We start from the raw sequence: 19,641 nt of genomic DNA, 5'->3' as shown, positions 1-19,641 counted from the left end.
CTCTCTCTCTCTCTCTCTATGTGTGTGTATGCGCGTTGTTGTTGTTTTAAAATGATTTTAGCGTTACCGCATGCGCATATGATGCTGTCGCGATCCTCATATTCGAAATAGCTCTTATCTTTAATCGTTCATAACATAGCTGAAAAGTAAGTTACTGAAATAAAAAAAAATGCATTTTATAGGGAATGAACGATACATTCGATCACTCGTGATCGAAATTTCAAGATAACATTAACCTGCTTTATTAAAAAATGTCAAATATCGCAAAAAAACCATTTTTTAAGTATTAAACCTCAATTATCTTGGAAATCTGACGTGCTAGAATTTTTTTCATTTGCGGCATCGTTTTCAGCATTTAAAAATCTATAAGAGACACGTAGTCCGGTCCAAAGTAATTGAAAAAAAAAATTTTTTGTAAACTAGTGTAATCTATAAATAAAAAATATAGTTGTGTTATTTATTCAATCAATTATTTCTCGTAATTGTGTGTTAGAAATGTTAAAGTGTTTTTTCTTTATATTATACTGCGAACGTATAATATAATAATTCATTACGCGGTATTTCCATAATCGTTTTCCTCATTAAAAAATTTAATAAATATTTAAGTATACGGTTAATATTTAAGTAGCACGTATCTTTTTATCGAATTTTACTTATTTATTTTTCAAAAAAATTCAGAATACTTTTAGAATAAATTACCATGCAACTTTTCGAAGCTATTCCTTGGTGAAAAAATTTCACTGAAATTATTTTACGTTTTAGATTTTAGAATATTTCAACGAAATTGCTGAAAATTTGCTGAAATTTCACTGAAAGTGAATTTTTCAGCTAACATATTGCAAAATCGCTGAAATTCTCTAAAGTTGAACTAAAATTTTTCTGAAATTTCTCTGAAATTTTGCTGAAAATGAATTTTTCAATTAAAAATTGCTGAAATTAAACTCAAATTTTTCTAAAATGCCGAAATTTTGCTGAAAAATGTTCCAAAACGTGAAATAATTTCAGAGAAATTTTTCCACCAGGGCTTGGATCAAATAAAATTTAATGGAATATTCGGATTGTCCAAATTTTTTACAAGCGAGCTAATTTATCCTCTCTTTTCAGTCCTTAGAAACTTTAGACAACGGCAAACCTTATTCGTATGCGTATAATGTGGACGTGCCTATGAGCATTGCTGTGTTGAGATATTATGCAGGATGGGCTGATAAGAATCATGGGAAAGTAATCCCAGCCGATGGAAAAGTATTTGCCTATACTAGACACGAACCAGTAGGAGTATGTGGTCAAATTATTCCGTGGAACTTCCCCATTTTAATGGCGGCGTGGAAATTAGGACCAGCTCTAGCTACAGGTAACTACGCACAAATCATATATTTTATTATAAAACGTTACTTCTTTATTTCACCGTAATTAATGAAATCTTTGGAGTCATAAATTTTACAGCATATAAAGTGAGAATCATTTTATTCAATTATTTTACTCCTTAGGAAACGTTGTTGTTCTAAAACCTGCTGAACAGACTCCATTAACGGCTCTTTATATGGCCCAACTCACTAAAGAAGCTGGATTTCCCAGTGGAGTGGTCAACGTTGTTCCCGGTTATGGTAAAACCGGTGCAGCGTTAGTTAATCATAATAGAGTCGACAAAATCGCATTTACGGGTTCTACCGAGGTCGGCCAATTAATAAAACAAAATGCTGCTACAAGTAATTTAAAAAGAACTACGCTGGAATTAGGTGGGAAATCCCCTAATATTATTCTTAAAGATGTCAATGTAGATAAAGCAGTAGAAACAGCGCATTTTGGATTATTCTTTAATATGGTAATTTACTTTTTGATGTATCATTTACGCGTAGGCATCTCTTCTTTATTCTTTCTTCGATTCCTATATCGCTTATTTTAAAATTAAATTTTTTCCAGGGTCAATGCTGTTGTGCAGGATCAAGAACCTTTGTTCAATCGAATATTTATGACGAATTCGTTGAAAAAAGTGCACTTCGAGCTAAATCTAAAACTGTGGGAGATCCATTTGACTTGAAAATAGAGCAAGGGCCACAGGTATATTTGAATTTGTATAGATTAAATGCCAATATCAATCAATATATAATTAATATCGTATTATTAATCTTATAATCAATAATATAACGACACTATTATTATATTATTAACATTGTTTTTTAAGATTGACGAGGATCAGCTAAATAAAATTATGAGTATGATACAATCTGGTAAAGATCAAGGCGCTAACTTGGTAACAGGTGGCGAACGCATTGGCGATAGAGGCTACTTTGTTGCTCCAACGGTATTTGCAAATGTTAAAGACGATATGACTATAGCCAAAGAAGAGGTAAGCATTAAAATTGTTTGTAAAACGTAATGTAACATATTGGAATTGAAATAAAATCTACATTCTTTTGGTAGATATTTGGTCCAGTTCAGCAAATCCTAAAGTTCCACGATTTAGAAGAAGTTATTGAACGCGCTAATAACACCGATTATGGATTAGCTGCTGCAGTTTTAACGAATGATATTAATAAGGCGAATTATATAGTACAAGGTCTTCGTGCTGGTACTGTGTGGTAAGTTATTTGGAAATATTGTAAAGAATGAAGCTTTATATATAAAAAGGGATACAAATTAATCTTGTTATTAATTTTTATGCAGGATTAACACATATAATGCGATAATTCCTCAAGTGCCGTTTGGTGGCTTCAAAATGTCAGGACATGGCAGAGAACTTGGAGAATATGGTCTTGAGGCATACACGGAAGTAAAAAGCGTAATTGTTCAACTTGAACAGAAAAATTCATAAACGGTCGTCAGATTCCTATAAAAGAACCATTTTATAAGCATTTGACATTTTTACAAGCATATACTGAAAAAAAACCAAGTGTATATAAGTAATTTTTACATAAATTTAAAATGTATTGTAGATTTTTATGATTTATTGTTAAAATTTAGCAGTTAAAGTTTTTTTAATTGATCCTATACAAAATTATCTATAGAGCATGAACACAATTTATATATTATGAATTATGAACATATATAAAGCGATATTTGTAAACTATAACACAATAGTGAGGAAACAAAGAAATTATCGCACAATGAATATCTTAATTCTTGATTATGAAAATATATATAAATATTTTTCGATAAAATATATTTTAAAATTTTCAATCTTTCATTTTTTCTCAATTATGAAAATACATATAAATATTTTTCAATAAAATATATTACAATAATTTTCAATCTTTTATTTTTCTACCTCATTTCTATTTACTTAAGCACAATGAACGCGTTACATTAAAGAAATTTTAATTCAACAAATTAAATTATCATAATGCAAAGTTTGTCACGCTTGCTGTAAATTATGGTCGTTTTACCGAATAAGTATAAGTTGAATATTTTTAAGATTAAGACTTATATTTTCTTACTTTTTTAGTTTAGAATAATAAAATATTAAATTTTAATTTTCTTTTTTAATTTAAATTTTCGGTATCGGAATGTTCATGGACATGGAATTTTATTGCAGACGTTTGTTTCCACTGGATATACGAGTATCTCATCTTCCAAATCTTCTTCCAGATGTTTCTTGCAAAAACGAGATATAATACTTGCACCAAGTGCGTCACCTATAATGTTGATTGTCGTTCTGAAACGGTCGCTGCAAAATAAATATATTTTTTTTGTACTGCATAGTAAACACATATATTCATATGAAATTCGTACGGAGTACATTTGTAAATTTATGACTTTTCAGTTTAAACATGAACGATATCATACTCACATGAACCAGTCGACAGCGATAATCAGTGAAACATCTTCAATGGGTACTCCTATAGAATTTAACACCATTATTAACATCATATAACCACCACTGGGTATACCGGCAGCGCCCACGCAGGATATCGTACACGTAACACTATAAAAATATTAAAGTTACGTAAAGATTTAAAAAATTTAGTTCATATTGTTCCAAATTATACAAAATATTTCTCCAAAAAAGAAGACATCACAATTTAATCGCGTTCAGTCAGTTACTAAAATGTTTTAATCACTGACCTGATAATTATTATCTTCAACAATGAAAATTGCAGACCACGTAATTGTATAATAAATATCGCCCCAATAGTTTCATACAGCGCTATTCCATCCATATTTATTGCTGCTCCAATCGGTATAATAAAATTTGTTACTTTGGGATTTATGCCGAGGTCTGCTAAACATTGTATTGTGTAGGGAACCGTGGCAGTACTAAATTATATATTTAATTAGAATGCGAAATTTTGTCTTATTTGCATGTCAATTTTTTTTACACCTTGACGATGTTCCAATGGCTGCTGCAAAAGATGGGCCAAGCTTGGATATAATTTTATACGGCGATCTACGCGTAATGATCCAATGAAGGAACGGTAGGATCACAAAACCCTGCAGTATTAGTCCAACGAACACTGTTAATATATAAAATCCAAGATGGCTTATTATATCGCTAAAATCGTCTATTTCTAGCATTCGACCAGCGATAAGGAAAGTCACACCTATTGGTGCCAATCTAAATAAAAAAGTTTTATTATTCATGTGTAATCTAATATATTTTATATGTTACATATTTTTTATTATTGGATTATATTATTGGATTATATTAAGAAGTTTCATACTTTAACGCGCAGCAACGTACAGTGTTACCCATCTCATAATTTTCATCGTGACATCGGCCAAGGAAGTAAAAAAGTCCGACAATGGCTTTCCTTTTTCACCTGTTTTTCCTATTGCTAAACCTATTAACAGACTGTAAAATACTAAACCCAAGACATTTGTTCCTGCTACATATTCACTCGTTATGGGCCATTCTTCTATTGGTACTATAACGAATTAAAAATATGCTTCCATAAAATGTGCGTAATTTTTAAGTAATTACATTACAATTAGTTTATATTTTCATTTTGTGTATGAACTTTCACAAATAGCTGAAGCAATATTTTAAATTTGATTTTTATTCTTACACTACTCACAAACCTATATAAAATTGACATTAAATTAACTTATAAAGCTTCTTTTGTTATTTGCGGCTCCAAAAAGCATCATCCCAAAGACAAATTCTTTTTAATAACATTCTAAAAAAAATCTAAAATAATTAAATAGACGAAGACGTGATTGCAAGTTACAAACAATTTAACAAAATTGAAAAAAAAGAGAAGAGCAAGCAAGTGAAAATATATGATGCCTAGGATGTGTTGTAGTACCTGATACATTGGCTGGTTGTTCTAAAACGGTTTGATACTGTAATAAAAAAAATATTATAATTTTAAGATTTTTAAGATGCTGTAATAAGGAGGAAAGAGATTTTGAAAGAGAGATAATATAATATAATATTTAAAAATTATATTATCTAATTATATATGAACATACCTGATACATGCATGCATGTACTAAATTTTCGGGTATAAGATTACTGTAAGAAAAAAATAGATATGTGTATATATATATATATACATATATATATATATATATATACATACATATAAAAGAGAATTCTTTTATACAGAAAGTGTTTTTAAACTCCAATAAGAAATTATTAGGTATTTTTTAAACACACAAATTACTTGCTTTTTAAAATCTATAGTACATATATCGTGAACTGTAGATTGACAGCTTATAGTAACTTATTACATAAATTTTAAATATGTATTAGTTATCACAGTTAGATTTTATAATCTTCATTCCTAAATAGTAAATATAATGTCACGATCATATTTATATTAAGAATAATTTTACTGGTATTATATAACATGACTATTTCTGACAAACAAGATCCAAAGATGAGTCTATTTGCAAGAAGCTTATCAATACTTGTAATACTAACGTCTCATCATGACTTTTCGATCTTACTGTTCTTTCTACAATAACTTTATTTAAGATTTAAATAAAAAATAAAATTGATGTAATAAGTTAGTAATTAAATCTGTATTATTAAGAATGACTCAAAAATGGACTCAAAACGTTTAAGTTAATTATTATATGATAACAAAAAATGTATTGATGTACGTGTACACCTAATGCTGGCTCTGATTGGCATATTTTTCCTATTTGATTTATTGAATAACTACTTCAATTTAAAAACTTCGAGAAAACAAGATATTATCAGTATATTCAAAACTATATTAGCAAAAAGTAGATATATACATATATATCTACTTTTTGCTAATATAGTTTTTGAATATAATACGCTAATAATAATTTATAATTTAATAATAATTTATAATTTATAATTTAAATTTATAATTTTTTATAATTTTGTATATAATACGCTCAACCCGGGAAAAATGTTATATAAATGGACATATTTTTTATATACAATTATATATAATTAAATATAAAATATGTCAGTTTTTTATATAATTATTATAATTATATATAAAACATTTTTTTCGCGGGAAATTTATGATGATTTAAAGAAGTATGTATAATTAGATGCTAAAACATGCTATACTGATTTTCGTTATCATAACTAGACACATCACCACTGTTACAATAAGTATATTTTTAAATAATTGTTTGTTGAGAGGATTGTGACATTATTATCACTGAAGAAGGCTTTGTAAGCCGAAACGTTTGTATATTGAATTATATCAAGTGACGCGGTAGCAGCGTGACGCCAAGTACATAAAAAATTTGTCTTATCTATTTAAATATATTATTCCTAAGTCATTTGTTAAAAAGTTCAAAATAAGTTACGATACTGTTAAATTAGATGCTAAAATGTATCTTAAAATGTTTCGAAATGCTCCAAAACAAAAAAGCACGTTAAAAGTTAGCTATACATCATATATTGACTTATATTAGCGCCATTTTGTTACGGCGAGCTATTAAACATATAAAATCGTTCCGTAAATATAATAATTCTTGAAATTCATTATCTGATAGCGGAGATATTAAGAAAGGCCATAACCCACCTTTTCCTCTATTAGTTTTAGTATTGTAAAAAAGTTTTAAAAGTATGACAGTATAAAGCTCATAATAATGAACATGCATTCATTTAATTACCGAAACATATCCAGAATTGTATCCACTGTTATAAAGGTTTTCGTGGACGTTGGTATATTTATAGGTTTTTCGTCTCTCATTAATTCGCCCGGCCGTATTGTCTGAACAAGTACAACACATAAAGTTATTCCAATCGTAGTAGTCGTCAGATAATAGCACAATGCCATAAATCCAATAGGCCCTGTGTAATTATAACGGACTCTAAAAAGAGCAACTTTCGTTCCTTGTAATATTTTTCTATAGTTCTTCACATGTGAAAAATATTTTACGATATATATTATATTTAATTTGTATCTAATTTTGTCTTTAATTTCTTTTTAATATAAAAAATATAGTAAGTAAAAGTAAAGAGTGTGTGTGAGAGATTTCGTTAAGAATTTTGATGATCTAAAAAACTTACCAGATTTAGTGAGATTACAAGTGGCACTTACAATGCTGGACGTGACGAGTGGTAATATTAAACAATTTACCACTCTAAGAAATAGCTCTCCAAGAAATTTGATGTACATGATATCTCGTTGAGACCATGTTCTTCCGCTATAATTCTTAAGACCCAAGCCGCACGACATTCCAATAACCACACCGATTAATGTTATGATTATCAACTTATGTTTCGACAGCGAAAGTATCAATGATATCAATTTGGACATTGTAGCTGATTTTTTAGAATACGCTGTTGGAACATAATAAAAATTGTATTTTATAATCGGGAGAAGGGAAGACAAGGGAACTATCTATAATTTCGCTAATCTTTTTTAAGCGAAATTATTAGAAATTAGAAATTTTTGTTTAAAATGTTTTATAACTAGAATTAAAACACAATCCAAATTAAAGCAGTGCAATTAGAGGCTAATGCTCAAATAAAGATTATTTATAAGTGACAAAAAAAAGGCAATTAAGCAAATGTTTAAAGTTTACAAATATTCAATCTAGTCTAATTAAGAACTATCTATTGTGTTAAATAATATGCATACATTATTCTTGTCCTATCATATCCTAGATAATTCTTTCTATGTTTTTAAATTAAAATTTATTAAATTCAAGGCTCAAATTCAAGAACATTGGATAATTTATAAAATACTTACCTCATATAAATAAAAATGTGTTCTTTCTACAATGAAAAAAATTCGTTTACATTATAATAAATACTCCAAAAAACAATTTGAGTTTGAGAAAATTCGCGAAATACTGAATGGTCGTACAAGAAACACTGTCTCAAGAGGTTTCCTGAAGATATGTTATCTAAGGCAAGAGGTACTTTTATCAGAAAACGTATTTGATGACGAAATAGGTACTGTCTAAATGTTGCAATTTACTTGTTTCTTCCTACTCACTATTTTCACAGGGCCGTGCAAAAAGGGAGTACAATGGATGTCTCGAACTAGAGCCTTTTAGCCTTATAAGAGGTCTCGAAATTTTGATTAAATTATAACTATATTTTTTATTATTTCTATCCAAATTAATTTCTGTCCAATTTAATTTTGCGTATCTAAAATTATGGAATTTTTATTATTTTAATATTATAAATCCAATCTTTTTGCTTAATCAAATAACTTTCGTATTTAATTTCATGGTAAAATGATATGTGCAGTTTAATGTGCAATTAATGGTTGCCTTACAATTATTGTAACCTAACAAGCAATTATTATTTGAATACATTGACACTATTAAAGTTCAGTAGTAATGAAGAAAGTAGGGTTATGACAGCAGTTATGAAAGTAGAATTATGCAGTATAAGGGACCATCCTCCAATGATCTTAATCTTGACATATGTTGTGAAGGTCATGATCTCGAGTGACCTTAAACAAATTTTAGCCGTCGTTTTTCGTTAAAAAGTTATTAACAAAAAAGTTTTTCAACAAAACCTAACTTTTGGACATGACTGCGCTTCGATGAGACAAATTCCCTGCTTTAACAGCGCAAAATATTTTTTAATATAATTTTTGTGTTTTTAGAGAGCCAGAGAATTTGTATTTTTAATGCAGAAAATTTGTGTGTATTTTTAAAATATTTAAAATACAATTTGACCGATCATAAACAGATAATATTGGTTAATTTCGCCTACGTAAATGCTATATCTGAGGAATTTTTGCATATTTTATCTTTCCCATTGAAACGAGCATACACGAATAATCGAAAACGTGAGATTCAGGATGGATTTGCTTATTTAAATCATAAGGTAAGTTTATAAATTTCAACAAATGAATGAAGTTATATATTTGTAACATATATTTCGATCGTTATAGGAATTTGGGCGACAACGACGTAATTGTGTTTACAGTTACAGTGTTTATTTTCGCGAAATGTTAGATTTAAACTTCTGTCCGTATAAAAAGAATGGAAAAGGTGTACATTATACATAATAAAATATTTCCTGTTTTACAAACACAAATTCTTTAAAACCACATTTTTTTCTTTTAAAACGCAAATTCTATGCTTTTAAAACTATAAATTCTCTGCTTTAAAAATACAAATTCTCTGGCTCTAAAGACACAAAAATTATATTAGAAAATATTTTGCACTGTTAAAGCAGGGAATTTGTCTCATCGGAGCCGAGTGATGTCCAAAAGTTAGATTTTATTGAAGAACTTTTTTTGTTAATAACTTTAACAAACAACGAGCGACGGCTAAAATTTGTTCAAGGTCACTCGGAATCATGACCTTGACAACATAGGTCAAGGTCATTGGAGGATGGTCCCTTATACTGCATAATTACTGAAAGTAGTAATGAACAAAACAGTTGATAAATGATTCTTTATTATTTTTCAGTTTTTAATACTTTACCTACAAGTAACACATGTATATGCTCTAAGAAAGGCGTAACCGCTTATTTATAAAGAGCGTATATACACTATATTCATGAACAGATGAAGGCTCTCATTTTTACTTTTGCACTAGGCCCTATAGCAACTAGAGTCTCGAAAACTTTTTGCACGGCTCTGCTACTTTATTTCCAAATTGAAGATGTCCGGACAGTGGTTGAGAATGAATGTGTACAACAGACTGGAGGAAGATAAGACATTAGAGTAACGGTGAGATACGTTAAACACACAGCATAATTGGATAATTAGAAAATCGCTTCAAGAACTCGGATCAAACGGCCGCTTGAACAAAATGATACCAAATGAAAAAAGCTTTTGTTACTGCTATCTTTATTGCTTACTGTTAAATTTTTAATTCATTTTATTAAGAAAAATTATTTATTATTTTTTATGATGATGTAACGTATTTTCCATTTAGTAACAAATCGACACAAGCGTCCTTCTATCTTTCTTGCCATTCAGAGAGTAACAAAAACAGAACAACATTTGTGTTGACTTGTGTCAGTAAATAGAAAGCACTTATTATCATAAATCATCTTGGTGTATCGTCATATTCATCTTAAGTAATTTATCGTTGAATAGGATATTATGCGGAAACACGATGACAATTGATGACAATTGCAATAATACAAAGCAACAAATTATTACGCTGGTAATTATGTGTAATATTCTTTTCTAGTTTTATTTATTTCGCACCTATTACAGTATAATAAATATGTTGCATGAGACATTACGAGGGGGTATTTACACACGTTCCTCATTTTCAGGCCATAACTTTACGTATTTGTAATGAGTCCGTAATATCGTTTTTTCTTTAACTTTTTCTTCTAATATAATTTATACATATCTTTACAATATTATTCTTTCGGTTTAAAGTTATCCATTAAAAGATCACATATGCATTCTGTTTGCATCCAGTCTTCTGAAGAAATTTTCATTGTTAAACTTTACCATTAAACGTTATCGTCTAACCTGGCATTAACATAACGACTAAAGGTTTTCTCTCTCTCTCTCTCCCCCTCTCTCTCTCTCTCTCTCTCTCTCTCTGTATTTTTCTCTCAAAATTTTTATAATAATTTTTTAAGTATATATACAGAATACCTCAAAAGCTGATCAATTTCTTTCGTTAACAAACTTTAGTCACTTCTGGCTGTTTTTACTCCCGACTGTTGCAAAGCGAAGTACCTTTTTTCCTAAAATTGGTGATTTGGAGACTGGGCAGTGTTTGCGATATTCTGTATAAGCATCACGTACAGACATACACATACACACACCCAATACAAATGCGTGTATATGTGTATGCATGTAATATATTAGTGAGATCAGTAAATAATTCCATTAACGTTATATTTATACAAAGTCATGTTTTGTTTAGTTTACATATCTATGTCTACATATACTTTCCCTATGCAAATTAATATTTGGTTTTGTGTGCTACGCGATCTCCGTTGTTCACGTCACATCAGAATATTCACTCTTCCTTCCTCTTCCTTTTTATTTGAGGTAATTTGATTTTGCTCAAATAAACAGAGAAAAATTTGTTTATTGACTTTCGCTTTTTGTTCGCGGCAGATCGCCATCTACGGTATTGGCTCGTGGCTCTTCGCCGAGACAATCCATGAGGTACAGCCTATGGCAGCGAAAATAAATACATTTTTTTTATTATATTTCATATAATGGTATTTATATAAGCATATATCCACTAATACAGACTAATTATTATTACGCCATTGTATAAGATTTGATAACTAAACTGCGGATGTTTATGCGAAATACTTAACTGAATATTAACCATCAAACAGTTTTAGCAGTCGATCGTTGTTCGTTAAAGAGTTATTAAAAAGTAAAGTAAAAAGGTTGAGATTGCCATCTGTAAATATGCAATTTATGCAAAATATGCATTTTAGGCAAAATATTCAGTAAGTATTTTGTATAAATATCCGCAGTCTATTAATAACAGATAATTAATTAAAAAATGTAATGTTTTGTTCAATTAAAAACTAATAAAATATTTTTTAAATGTTAACACATTATTTTATAATTACACTAGTTAATCGGCACGCTAAATTCAAGTGCAAACTATATTTCGTAAAATACTATTTAAATAATTTTAAACGACACTAAGTTATTTGCTGTTGTTTGTAAATTTATAGAGATTATTAAAAGTATGTACCTGTCCCTACAAGGGAGTTTCTTTGCGTGCTTCCGCCTTCCATTGGAATCCATTTACACGTGTTGTAATAGGCTTATTTCTATTTGTAGCATTCTCAATTCCATTTCTAACGCCTGCTACTAATCTCATGGCTGGGTTGGATACCAAACCATTACGCTTTGGTTTTACATTGCTTGCACTGAAATGAAATATAGTGATACTTTATACAAAATGTGCTTACGAATAACATACATGTATATTATTTTGTTCCATCGAAGAGTTGACATGACAAGTTAAATGTAAGTTAAAAAGAAAAGTAAAGTAATAATGTATCAAAATTTTAGAAAAAAAAAGAATAACTTTATAGTGACATGTATTTGCTTCTGATCAGCAATACATTTTTAAGTAAACAATGTTAAAACCAATTGATACATAGCATGATAAATATGTCTAACATTGTCGTATGTCCTCCTTGACTACATATTCTATCTTTTTTCGCTCGGGAGGGTTGAAAAAGGAAGGAAAGCCTATCGCTCATGAAGCGGTGTGTCTTCCTTATACGACCATTGTGATTTCTGCAAAGTCTAAAGAATCGCATTGAAAAAAATTAAGATAATAAGTATGTTTTTTTAATAAAATTTCGATTGAGAAGATGGAATTATGTACATATGATTTTTGTGGATGATGTGCACGTGTGAAACATAAGACAAATGTACATGACGTTTGACTGACACTCGCTGAGTTTTGTGAACGTATGCCTATAAATAATTTGCGATTTCTAAAATGTAGTCTGATGTCGTGTCTCGTAGGTGAACAAAAACATTGCACGATGAGAAAACGTTAGTTGTATATGCTGTGGTAAACATAATCAGAGTGTTAGTATAGTGCTTACTTGTGTATATAATTTATTTCTTATTAATTATGCTTACCTTCCAGGTGTGTGATCCGAAACGTGCTTGACGCTTCTACCAACGCCAGCGCCGCTGTTTCCCAAAATTATTCTCATATGAGTGTCTCGTGTAAAATGCGTGTCAGCCGAATTTCGTTTCTCATCATGCCCATTCTCTTTATCTTTCCCAATATTCAAGCCCAACATTTCGTTCGTTAATTCAAATGGCTTACTCATGTTATTCCTGTCAATAATCTCAGTTTTGATGTTGATAGGCTCGTAGATGACGGGCGTATGATTGTATCCCATCTGCGTTTTATACGACATATTTGGATTTGCTGCCAGCAACGATACGCCCAGCTGACTCTGTATCACGTTAACTGCCGTTTGAGCACTAGGTGGACTCGTGTTTGTAGGTGAGTAAGGAATAAGACTGTCGCTTAACGGAGAGTGCGGAGGTGAGGCGTATATTGGACTCTGCGGCTCGCTTTTCAAAGGTGACAATAGTTTGCTGAGTGGTCGACTCTTTGCTCCCCTTGAGCATTGCTGTAGTTGTTGAGTGAAAGATAACGGTGCCTAAAATTATGAAAATTAAGCAGTTTAGATTTTGTTCTGTAAGAATCAAATAATTTACAAGATATATTTAAAAAAGCTAAATAATTTATGTTTTATAAGAGTTACATAATATTAATCATAACATAGTCATGAAATAAATTGCTCTAATTTTATCATTCAATAAGCAGTATGAAATGTTGTCACGTACTTTAATCACCTGACAATTAACTATCGAGTTCTGATTGAATTTTCCTTGATCGCTCTTAGTGCTGCCAGTTAAATTACTGCTCGATTTGCTGTTGCTAGAATTGTTGCCTAAAGAAACGCAACTGCGTCGTTTCGTCGAGTCTGGCGATTCCGCTGGACTGTATTGCGTCGACAGAGGATTTAGAATTGCCGATGAAGGTTTAGTCTCAGCCGTTGAATTAGATGTGACAGAAGTAGCACTACTACTACCACCTAGAAAAATTATGCAACGTTACATTACTGTTTCAATTTTCGATTAATATATCAAAAGAGATTTCGGTAAAAAATTTATTATCATAAAAATAAAAGAAACAAAATTCTATTAAAATAATTTCAGATTCAACAATTTGAATTTTATCTCTCGCGGAAAGGAAATGATAGGAACGATTAGCTGTGTTTTGTTTCTAATAGTGTTTTCAATGGATTTGAATCGAATCGAAATTGATTAACCCGGAAGTGCCATCGTTCAATCAGAAACCAAAGTAGAGCATGTGACGTCATTAATCGACCTCAGATCGATTCAAACTCATGCAGTTGAAAATACTATAAATGTGTACAAGTTTGACAATGAATTAATAGAAAACGAGACTATCAATTAACCTCCATTGATACCAGGCCTCAAACTGCGTTGATTCGCAGAATGCTCTTCCAACAGCCTAACAACTGTATCGTGACCGCTTTTAGCGGCTACTTTAATGGCGTTACGTCCACAGTGATCGGAGTGATTAGGGTCAGCTCCATGGTTCAAAAGCGCCCGAACACAGTGTTCGTGTCCTTCCTGAGCAGCTATACCTAAAAATTGCATTCTCCTATCATCTAACATACCCCAGTTTTATAAGAGAGCTACAACTAAGTTATAAAAAAAATAGTTTTATATAGTCGATGTATAGCTTATTCATACGATTGTAGATATTGTTCATGATTAATATACCTAGAGCCGTTGCACCTTGATTACAAGTGTGATCAGGAGTGGCACCATGTTCCAAGAGCAATCTGACAATCGCTGCGTGACCTTGCCAAGCAGCCGAATGAAGCGGTGTTCTATTTTCATTGTCACAAGCGTTCACGCTAGCTGCACCCTCGGTTAGCAACAACGCTACCATCTCCACGTGTCCTTGCCAAGCGCTTACATGTAATGACGTTCTACCCTGTAGAACACAAATATAATAACTATCAATTCCAGGCGTGTACATGTAAAACGCGAGTCATTTCAGATATTAAAATAAATTGAGTATCTTCTTTCAACGCGAGTGGTGATTACTTACTTCTGAATCTCTACCTTCTACGTCTGCGTTCGCGTGTTCGAGCAAAAACCTCGCCATAGCTAATCTGTTTTCTAACGCGAGTATATAGAGAGTGCTTCTTCCATCGGCATCTTTCGCGTTAACATCAGCATTATGAGATAATAATATCTTCACTGTATCATAATGTCCTTCCAGAGCCGCGAGTCTATGAATGTGTAAGCGAAAATTCACTTAAAAATGTCTACAATTTTATTTACAATCTTATTTATTTAGATTAAAGAGGATTAATTCATTAATTATTAGAGAGTAGAGAAACATCTAAATCTATTTTAAAAGAAAAAGTCAATCTTTCCCAAAAGATGCACATATTATAACTTTACAAACTATTTGGATTATAGTCTGTAAGACGCGATCGTAGCTTTTTCTCGATTAATTAAAAATTAGTTTTAAAATAATAAATTGTATAACAGTATATAACATCATAAATTATTACATCAGCACAGTACCTTAAAGCGGTTTTACCATCGTGGGCATGCTGATCTATAGGCGCGTTGTGTTGTTTCAGTAATCTCTCTACCAATGACGTGTGCCCTTCCTGTGCTGCGAGCATAATAGCGCTCTTTCCATCATTGTCCGTCTCGTCAATCTTCGCGCCAGCCTCTAGTAACGCCTCACAAACATCGACGTGACCCTCGAACGCCGCATAGTGTAGTGGGGTCCAGCCAGAATTGTCTCTATGTTGCTCATCTAGGCCTTACGTAGAAATTACATCTCTTTATACACTTATGATGGAGAGACAGAGATCAGGCACAATATACTTGCGCCAGTTAAACTAATTCTACAATGTACCTCTGGCGAGCAATTGCTTCACGACGTCCGTGCCGCCCTGGGCAGCGGCCACGCTGAGAACGGTCCTGCCTTCGTTGTCTATAGTGTCGACGCAGCAGCCCCAGTACAGTAAGAGCTTGACGACCGAGCCGTGTCCCATACTCGCGGCCGCCCACAAAGGCGTCCTCCCAGTGACGTCGCAATGATCCATATCCGCGTCGAATTCCAGAAGCAAATCGCAAACGTCGCGATGACCCTCGAACGCGGCGACTAGCAGCGGAGTCATGCCGTCTTTGTCTTCGTGATCCACGGTGGCACCTCGCTCTAAAAGTATCGTGACTACCTGCGACAGACAAAATTAACATACAATATACATTAACATATAATATATATTATCATTTGATATAATCTGTTTAATATATGTAATATATCTAATATTAAATCTTACTTATATTGCATATAAACTATTTTAATCAAAACCATTTTCATCACACTTATAGAACAGAATTGTACTAAATTATCAATAAATTCAAAAATTCTCGAATGCTAAAGATAATACACCGAACTATATCATAGTTTAATATAAGCTTTATATAGCTTATAGCTACGCGTATGTGTGTATTATTCATGTGTCTGGTCGAACCTTTACGTATCCGTGATTGGCAGGAACACATAGCGCGGCAACACTGAGCGCAGTTCTGCCGTCGCTGTCCGCGTGATCGATTTCAGCACCGAAATCCAAAAGATGTTCCACGATTTCATTATGACCCATATATGCCGCGGCGATTAAAGCAGTTCTACCTTCGTCGTCTGTTCTGTTAACGTCCGCGCCGTGTTTTAAGAGAGCCTTAACGATATCCTCGTGACCGCCCCATGCGGCGGCTCTTAACGCAGTTCGTTGATCCCAATCCGCGCAATCTACCATAGCCCCGTGCTTCAGAAGTTGCTCGACCACCTGAAACAGAACTCGTGAGAAACACCTGTTTCATTTACGACTCGCGAGATCTGCAATTTAATGGTCTTACTATCTCTTACATGTATATAATGCGGAGTTAATGAGACTTGCATATGTTCTTAGAAATTCGCCACTTAATCTAATTATACCTGAGTATGCCCTCCCCAGGCAGCGGCCCTGAGGGCGGTCCAGCCGTCACAGTCTGCGTGATCCGCCCTCGCACCGGCAGCTAAAAGAACACGCACCACATCCGAGTAACCATGCCTGGCGGCCAAGTTCAGTGGCGTTTGTCCATTACGGTCGACCGTTTCCAATTTTGCCTGAAATTTAAAAATCCATCAAGTTATTTCTATAGTATTATATGGAAAAAAAAATGGAAACAGATGTGATGTTTTACTTTTAAAAATGGATGACATTTAACTTAAAAAACTATTCTTTGCAAAAAAATGCATAAAACTTAGAAACAAGATTTTAGAAAAATGCACAAAATTGGAAATTAAATTTATAATTAATAATTTGGTACGCTTGGTTATTTAGCTTGTAATATGTAAAATGATAGCTCTCTTAATTAATTAAACATTTTAATTTGAGATTATAGTTTGCATACCTGAGGGCAGGCTGCAAGCGCCAATTCCAGAAGAGATGCATTGCCGTCGGCAGCTAAAGTGTGTAACACCGTTCGTCCATAAGAGTCTGTTTGATTGATATCTCCGCTTTCACCGAGAAGCTCTGTTAGCGGTTCACTCGGAGATTCATCAATGGGGCTCACATCTTGCGAAACCTTTGTGTAGGAAACGCGAGATTAAATTTTCCGTCGCTACAATTTTTAATTACAAAATTTCTATTACAAATATTTTCCATCACATTCAGTAAACTATGATGTAGCGTTATCGAATGTATTATGAGTCATATCATACTGAGGACATATGGAACTTAATAATGCTTGAAATTTTCTATGAGTCGCATTGTTCTCTCTTATCATAAAAATAGTATACTGACCCCAAAAAACTAGATTAGATATTGTATTTTATCATAATTTCCTGTTTTCATGTTTCCAACATAACTGGAGATTAGATACCTATTACTATTATATTCATCAAAGCATCCCGAGAGATTTTAAAAATAGATTCGTATTCGAAATAAAATGCAACTATCTTAAATGAATTAGATTCTCATTTTAATAAAAAGAACACTACCTGACTAGAAGAAATAGCATCTTTGCTAGCGTCATCATCAATCGTTTTCTCAGAGGGCTTAGCACCAGTGTCGATTAGCAATTTCAGAAGCTTAACATCCTGCCTGGGCCAAAGAATGCACTCGGAGCTATCCAGATAACAGCCTTCGATGGGCGCGTTACTGCCAATCATCCAGAGTACTTGAAGAGTGTAGACATCCAACGTGGTGTTAACCGGAATGCTCGTTATAACACGTTGCAGGTGTTGCGCCAGTACGCAGATCTCGTCGGGATTGAGCGCGGGACCGCGTAGAGTGTAGTAGGCCGCCAGCATGGCATGACCCTCAGTGGCCGAACAAAGATACTTCTGGGTGCAGTGCTTTACGTCCAGCAGCCATTCGGCGAAGCTGTGATGAAAAAGCATCAATGCGCCGGCACGCGAGACCGATATCACCCGTCGCAGCAAATGGAGCCGGCGATTGAAGTCCTCCACGGTGATGCCGACGCAGGCCGTCTTCACGCTCTCGTACAGAATCTCTTGAGTGATGGGCAATTTGGCGGCGAGTATGACGTTGAGTAGAGGCTGCACCTTGCTGAATTGCTTCCTGCTGAAGAGTCGCTGGCAGAGCCAGAGGTATAGGCCGTTCAGCGTTCCTGGTATCTCTCGCACCTCGCGCAGAACAATAAAGTTCTCCGCCACGCCGTCGAGAACTTTCTCCAGGTACAGAAAGCAGCCGTTGCTCTTTATGTGCAGCTGGTTCAGCATCTCGGCGGTGTCACGCGAGATGTGCTGCCTGTGAAAGTAGTTTATGGAAGTATTAGCGAAACGATTACTCACGAGTGACAAGTAAAATGTAAGTTTAAATATCATTGTTGTTAATAACGTTGTTGTAAACTTTTGTATGCCATTTAAATGTGTAAGTTTAATAATATTATTAGAATGTAATTTTCTCTCAGAGAATTAAAAAGAATTAAAAAAAGAATTACATTTTTTTATCTTTTCTCAATTGTTTTCCCAAAAATGACTGTCAATAAAATTAATGCAAAAGTATCAATTGAATTGTTTTAACTATTTGACGATATGAATTTTAATTCTTCCATCAGCAATAGGGATCTTCAAAAAACAGAACAAACGTTTTATTGTTCCGGACTATACAATAAATGTTGAAAAAATTCTAGTATACTTGTTAAAGTTTTAATGAGTTCAACCATCATAAAAGTCGGATTTTATTTATTTTCAACAGATTCAAATTTTACCTACCAAAATTCACAATCAAAATATCGATGCTTTTAAAAACCCCGGTTGCCGGCAAAGGATTAATAAAAAAATTCGTTCAAGCAGATAACAAAGAATACAAATAGTTAATGAGAATTAAGTGTCCTAGATGCACAACAATTAATCCTGTTGTTACCTAAGCGCGTCTTCCTGATCCAGCCGCGCGAGGATATATTGCTGAACATCCCTAACGACCTGAGACTTTCTTAGGTCGTCCAGTGAGATCTTGCGAAAGCCAGTGAACATACGCGATATAGTCTTACTCTGTCGTCGAGCGGTGCAAACTAACAAAAGCCATTGTGGGAATAGATGGTGATGATTAGCCAGCAATTCAGCTATTGTACGACTGACATTATCATTTTCTCTTCGGGAGTCCCTAGTGCCAGTTTGCGGTGGATTCAACGTCTGGCCCTCGTCAATAGAGTCCACTAGCAAGAAGAGACAGTTCTTTGGCGG

At 33.0% G+C, this 19,641-nt stretch overlaps 3 protein-coding genes across 4 annotated transcripts in view; 1 reads left to right on the top strand and 2 right to left on the bottom strand.

Moving 5' to 3' along the window:
* Aldh (Aldehyde dehydrogenase) overlaps positions 1-2,903 on the top strand; it is a 9,322-nt gene extending 6,419 nt beyond the window's left edge. The window contains exons 3-8 of the mRNA XM_018512793.1: positions 1,105-1,351; positions 1,488-1,822; positions 1,921-2,058; positions 2,183-2,347; positions 2,422-2,579; positions 2,665-2,903. Coding sequence (XP_018368295.1) covers positions 1,105-1,351; positions 1,488-1,822; positions 1,921-2,058; positions 2,183-2,347; positions 2,422-2,579; positions 2,665-2,812 — 1,191 coding nt within the window. The 3' untranslated portion in view covers positions 2,813-2,903. The remainder of the gene's footprint in view (positions 1-1,104; positions 1,352-1,487; positions 1,823-1,920; positions 2,059-2,182; positions 2,348-2,421; positions 2,580-2,664) is intronic.
* A 460-nt stretch (positions 2,904-3,363) lies between these two features.
* LOC108764514 (excitatory amino acid transporter 3) lies at positions 3,364-8,157 on the bottom strand. Its single transcript, XM_018512805.1, has 10 exons — positions 8,130-8,157; positions 7,445-7,717; positions 7,045-7,225; positions 5,410-5,452; positions 5,244-5,280; positions 4,679-4,862; positions 4,319-4,552; positions 4,063-4,254; positions 3,788-3,922; positions 3,364-3,664 (listed from the first exon to the last, which is right to left on the bottom strand). Exons 2-10 carry the CDS (start codon positions 7,692-7,694, stop codon positions 3,508-3,510), a joined length of 1,413 nt encoding a protein of 470 aa, XP_018368307.1. The 5' UTR covers positions 7,695-7,717; positions 8,130-8,157; the 3' UTR covers positions 3,364-3,507.
* Positions 8,158-11,428: 3,271 nt separating this feature from the next.
* Positions 11,429-19,512, bottom strand: LOC108764460 (ankyrin repeat domain-containing protein 50). Of its 2 annotated transcripts, XM_018512725.1 has the most exons (15): positions 19,322-19,512; positions 17,932-18,703; positions 17,343-17,516; positions 16,885-17,055; positions 16,424-16,735; positions 15,802-16,123; positions 15,459-15,705; positions 14,974-15,157; positions 14,640-14,856; positions 14,309-14,500; positions 13,680-13,921; positions 12,948-13,483; positions 12,474-12,602; positions 12,040-12,217; positions 11,429-11,496 (listed from the first exon to the last, which is right to left on the bottom strand). In XM_018512725.1, the coding sequence occupies exons 1-14, from the start codon at positions 19,429-19,431 to the stop codon at positions 12,046-12,048; spliced, it is 3,780 nt and encodes a 1,259-aa protein (XP_018368227.1). In that variant the 5' UTR covers positions 19,432-19,512; the 3' UTR covers positions 11,429-11,496; positions 12,040-12,045. The 2 variants fall into 2 exon arrangements, 1 of the variants encoding a protein (XP_018368227.1); XR_001940282.1 differs by lacking the exons at positions 11,429-11,496; positions 12,040-12,217 and adding an exon at positions 12,685-12,871 and having other exon boundaries at positions 12,543-12,602; positions 13,671-13,921.
* Between the last annotated feature and the right edge of the window lie 129 nt (positions 19,513-19,641).

The sequence above is a fragment of the Trachymyrmex cornetzi genome, unplaced genomic scaffold (assembly GCF_001594075.2).
Source record: "Trachymyrmex cornetzi isolate Tcor2-1 unplaced genomic scaffold, Tcor1.1 scaffold1137, whole genome shotgun sequence".
In the NCBI taxonomy this organism is placed as follows: domain Eukaryota; kingdom Metazoa; phylum Arthropoda; class Insecta; order Hymenoptera; family Formicidae; genus Trachymyrmex; species Trachymyrmex cornetzi.
This window is presented reverse-complemented; position numbering and strand designations above follow the sequence as displayed.

What these genes read in the sequence shown, in the direction of transcription:
- LOC108764514 (XM_018512805.1), bottom strand. Translation starts at nt 7,694, where the DNA reads ATGTCCAAATTGATATCATTGATACTTTCGCTGTCGAAACATAAGTTG. An exon ending in ATTATGAGATGGGTAACACT is followed by an intron (nt 4,553 to 4,678) that starts GTACGTTGCTGC and finishes TTTTTTATTTAG; the next exon opens with ATTGGCACCAATAGGTGTGA. An exon ending in ATCGCTGTCGACTGGTTCAT is followed by an intron (nt 3,665 to 3,787) that starts GTGAGTATGATA and finishes TTTATTTTGCAG; the next exon opens with CGACCGTTTCAGAACGACAA.
- LOC108764460 (XM_018512725.1), bottom strand. Translation starts at nt 19,431, where the DNA reads ATGTTCACTGGCTTTCGCAAGATCTCACTGGACGACCTAAGAAAGTCT. An exon ending in GATCAGGAAGACGCGCTTAG is followed by an intron (nt 18,704 to 19,321) that starts GTAACAACAGGA and finishes CTACTTTCACAG; the next exon opens with GCAGCACATCTCGCGTGACA. An exon ending in ACTCGATAGTTAATTGTCAG is followed by an intron (nt 13,484 to 13,679) that starts GTGATTAAAGTA and finishes TCATAATTTTAG; the next exon opens with GCACCGTTATCTTTCACTCA.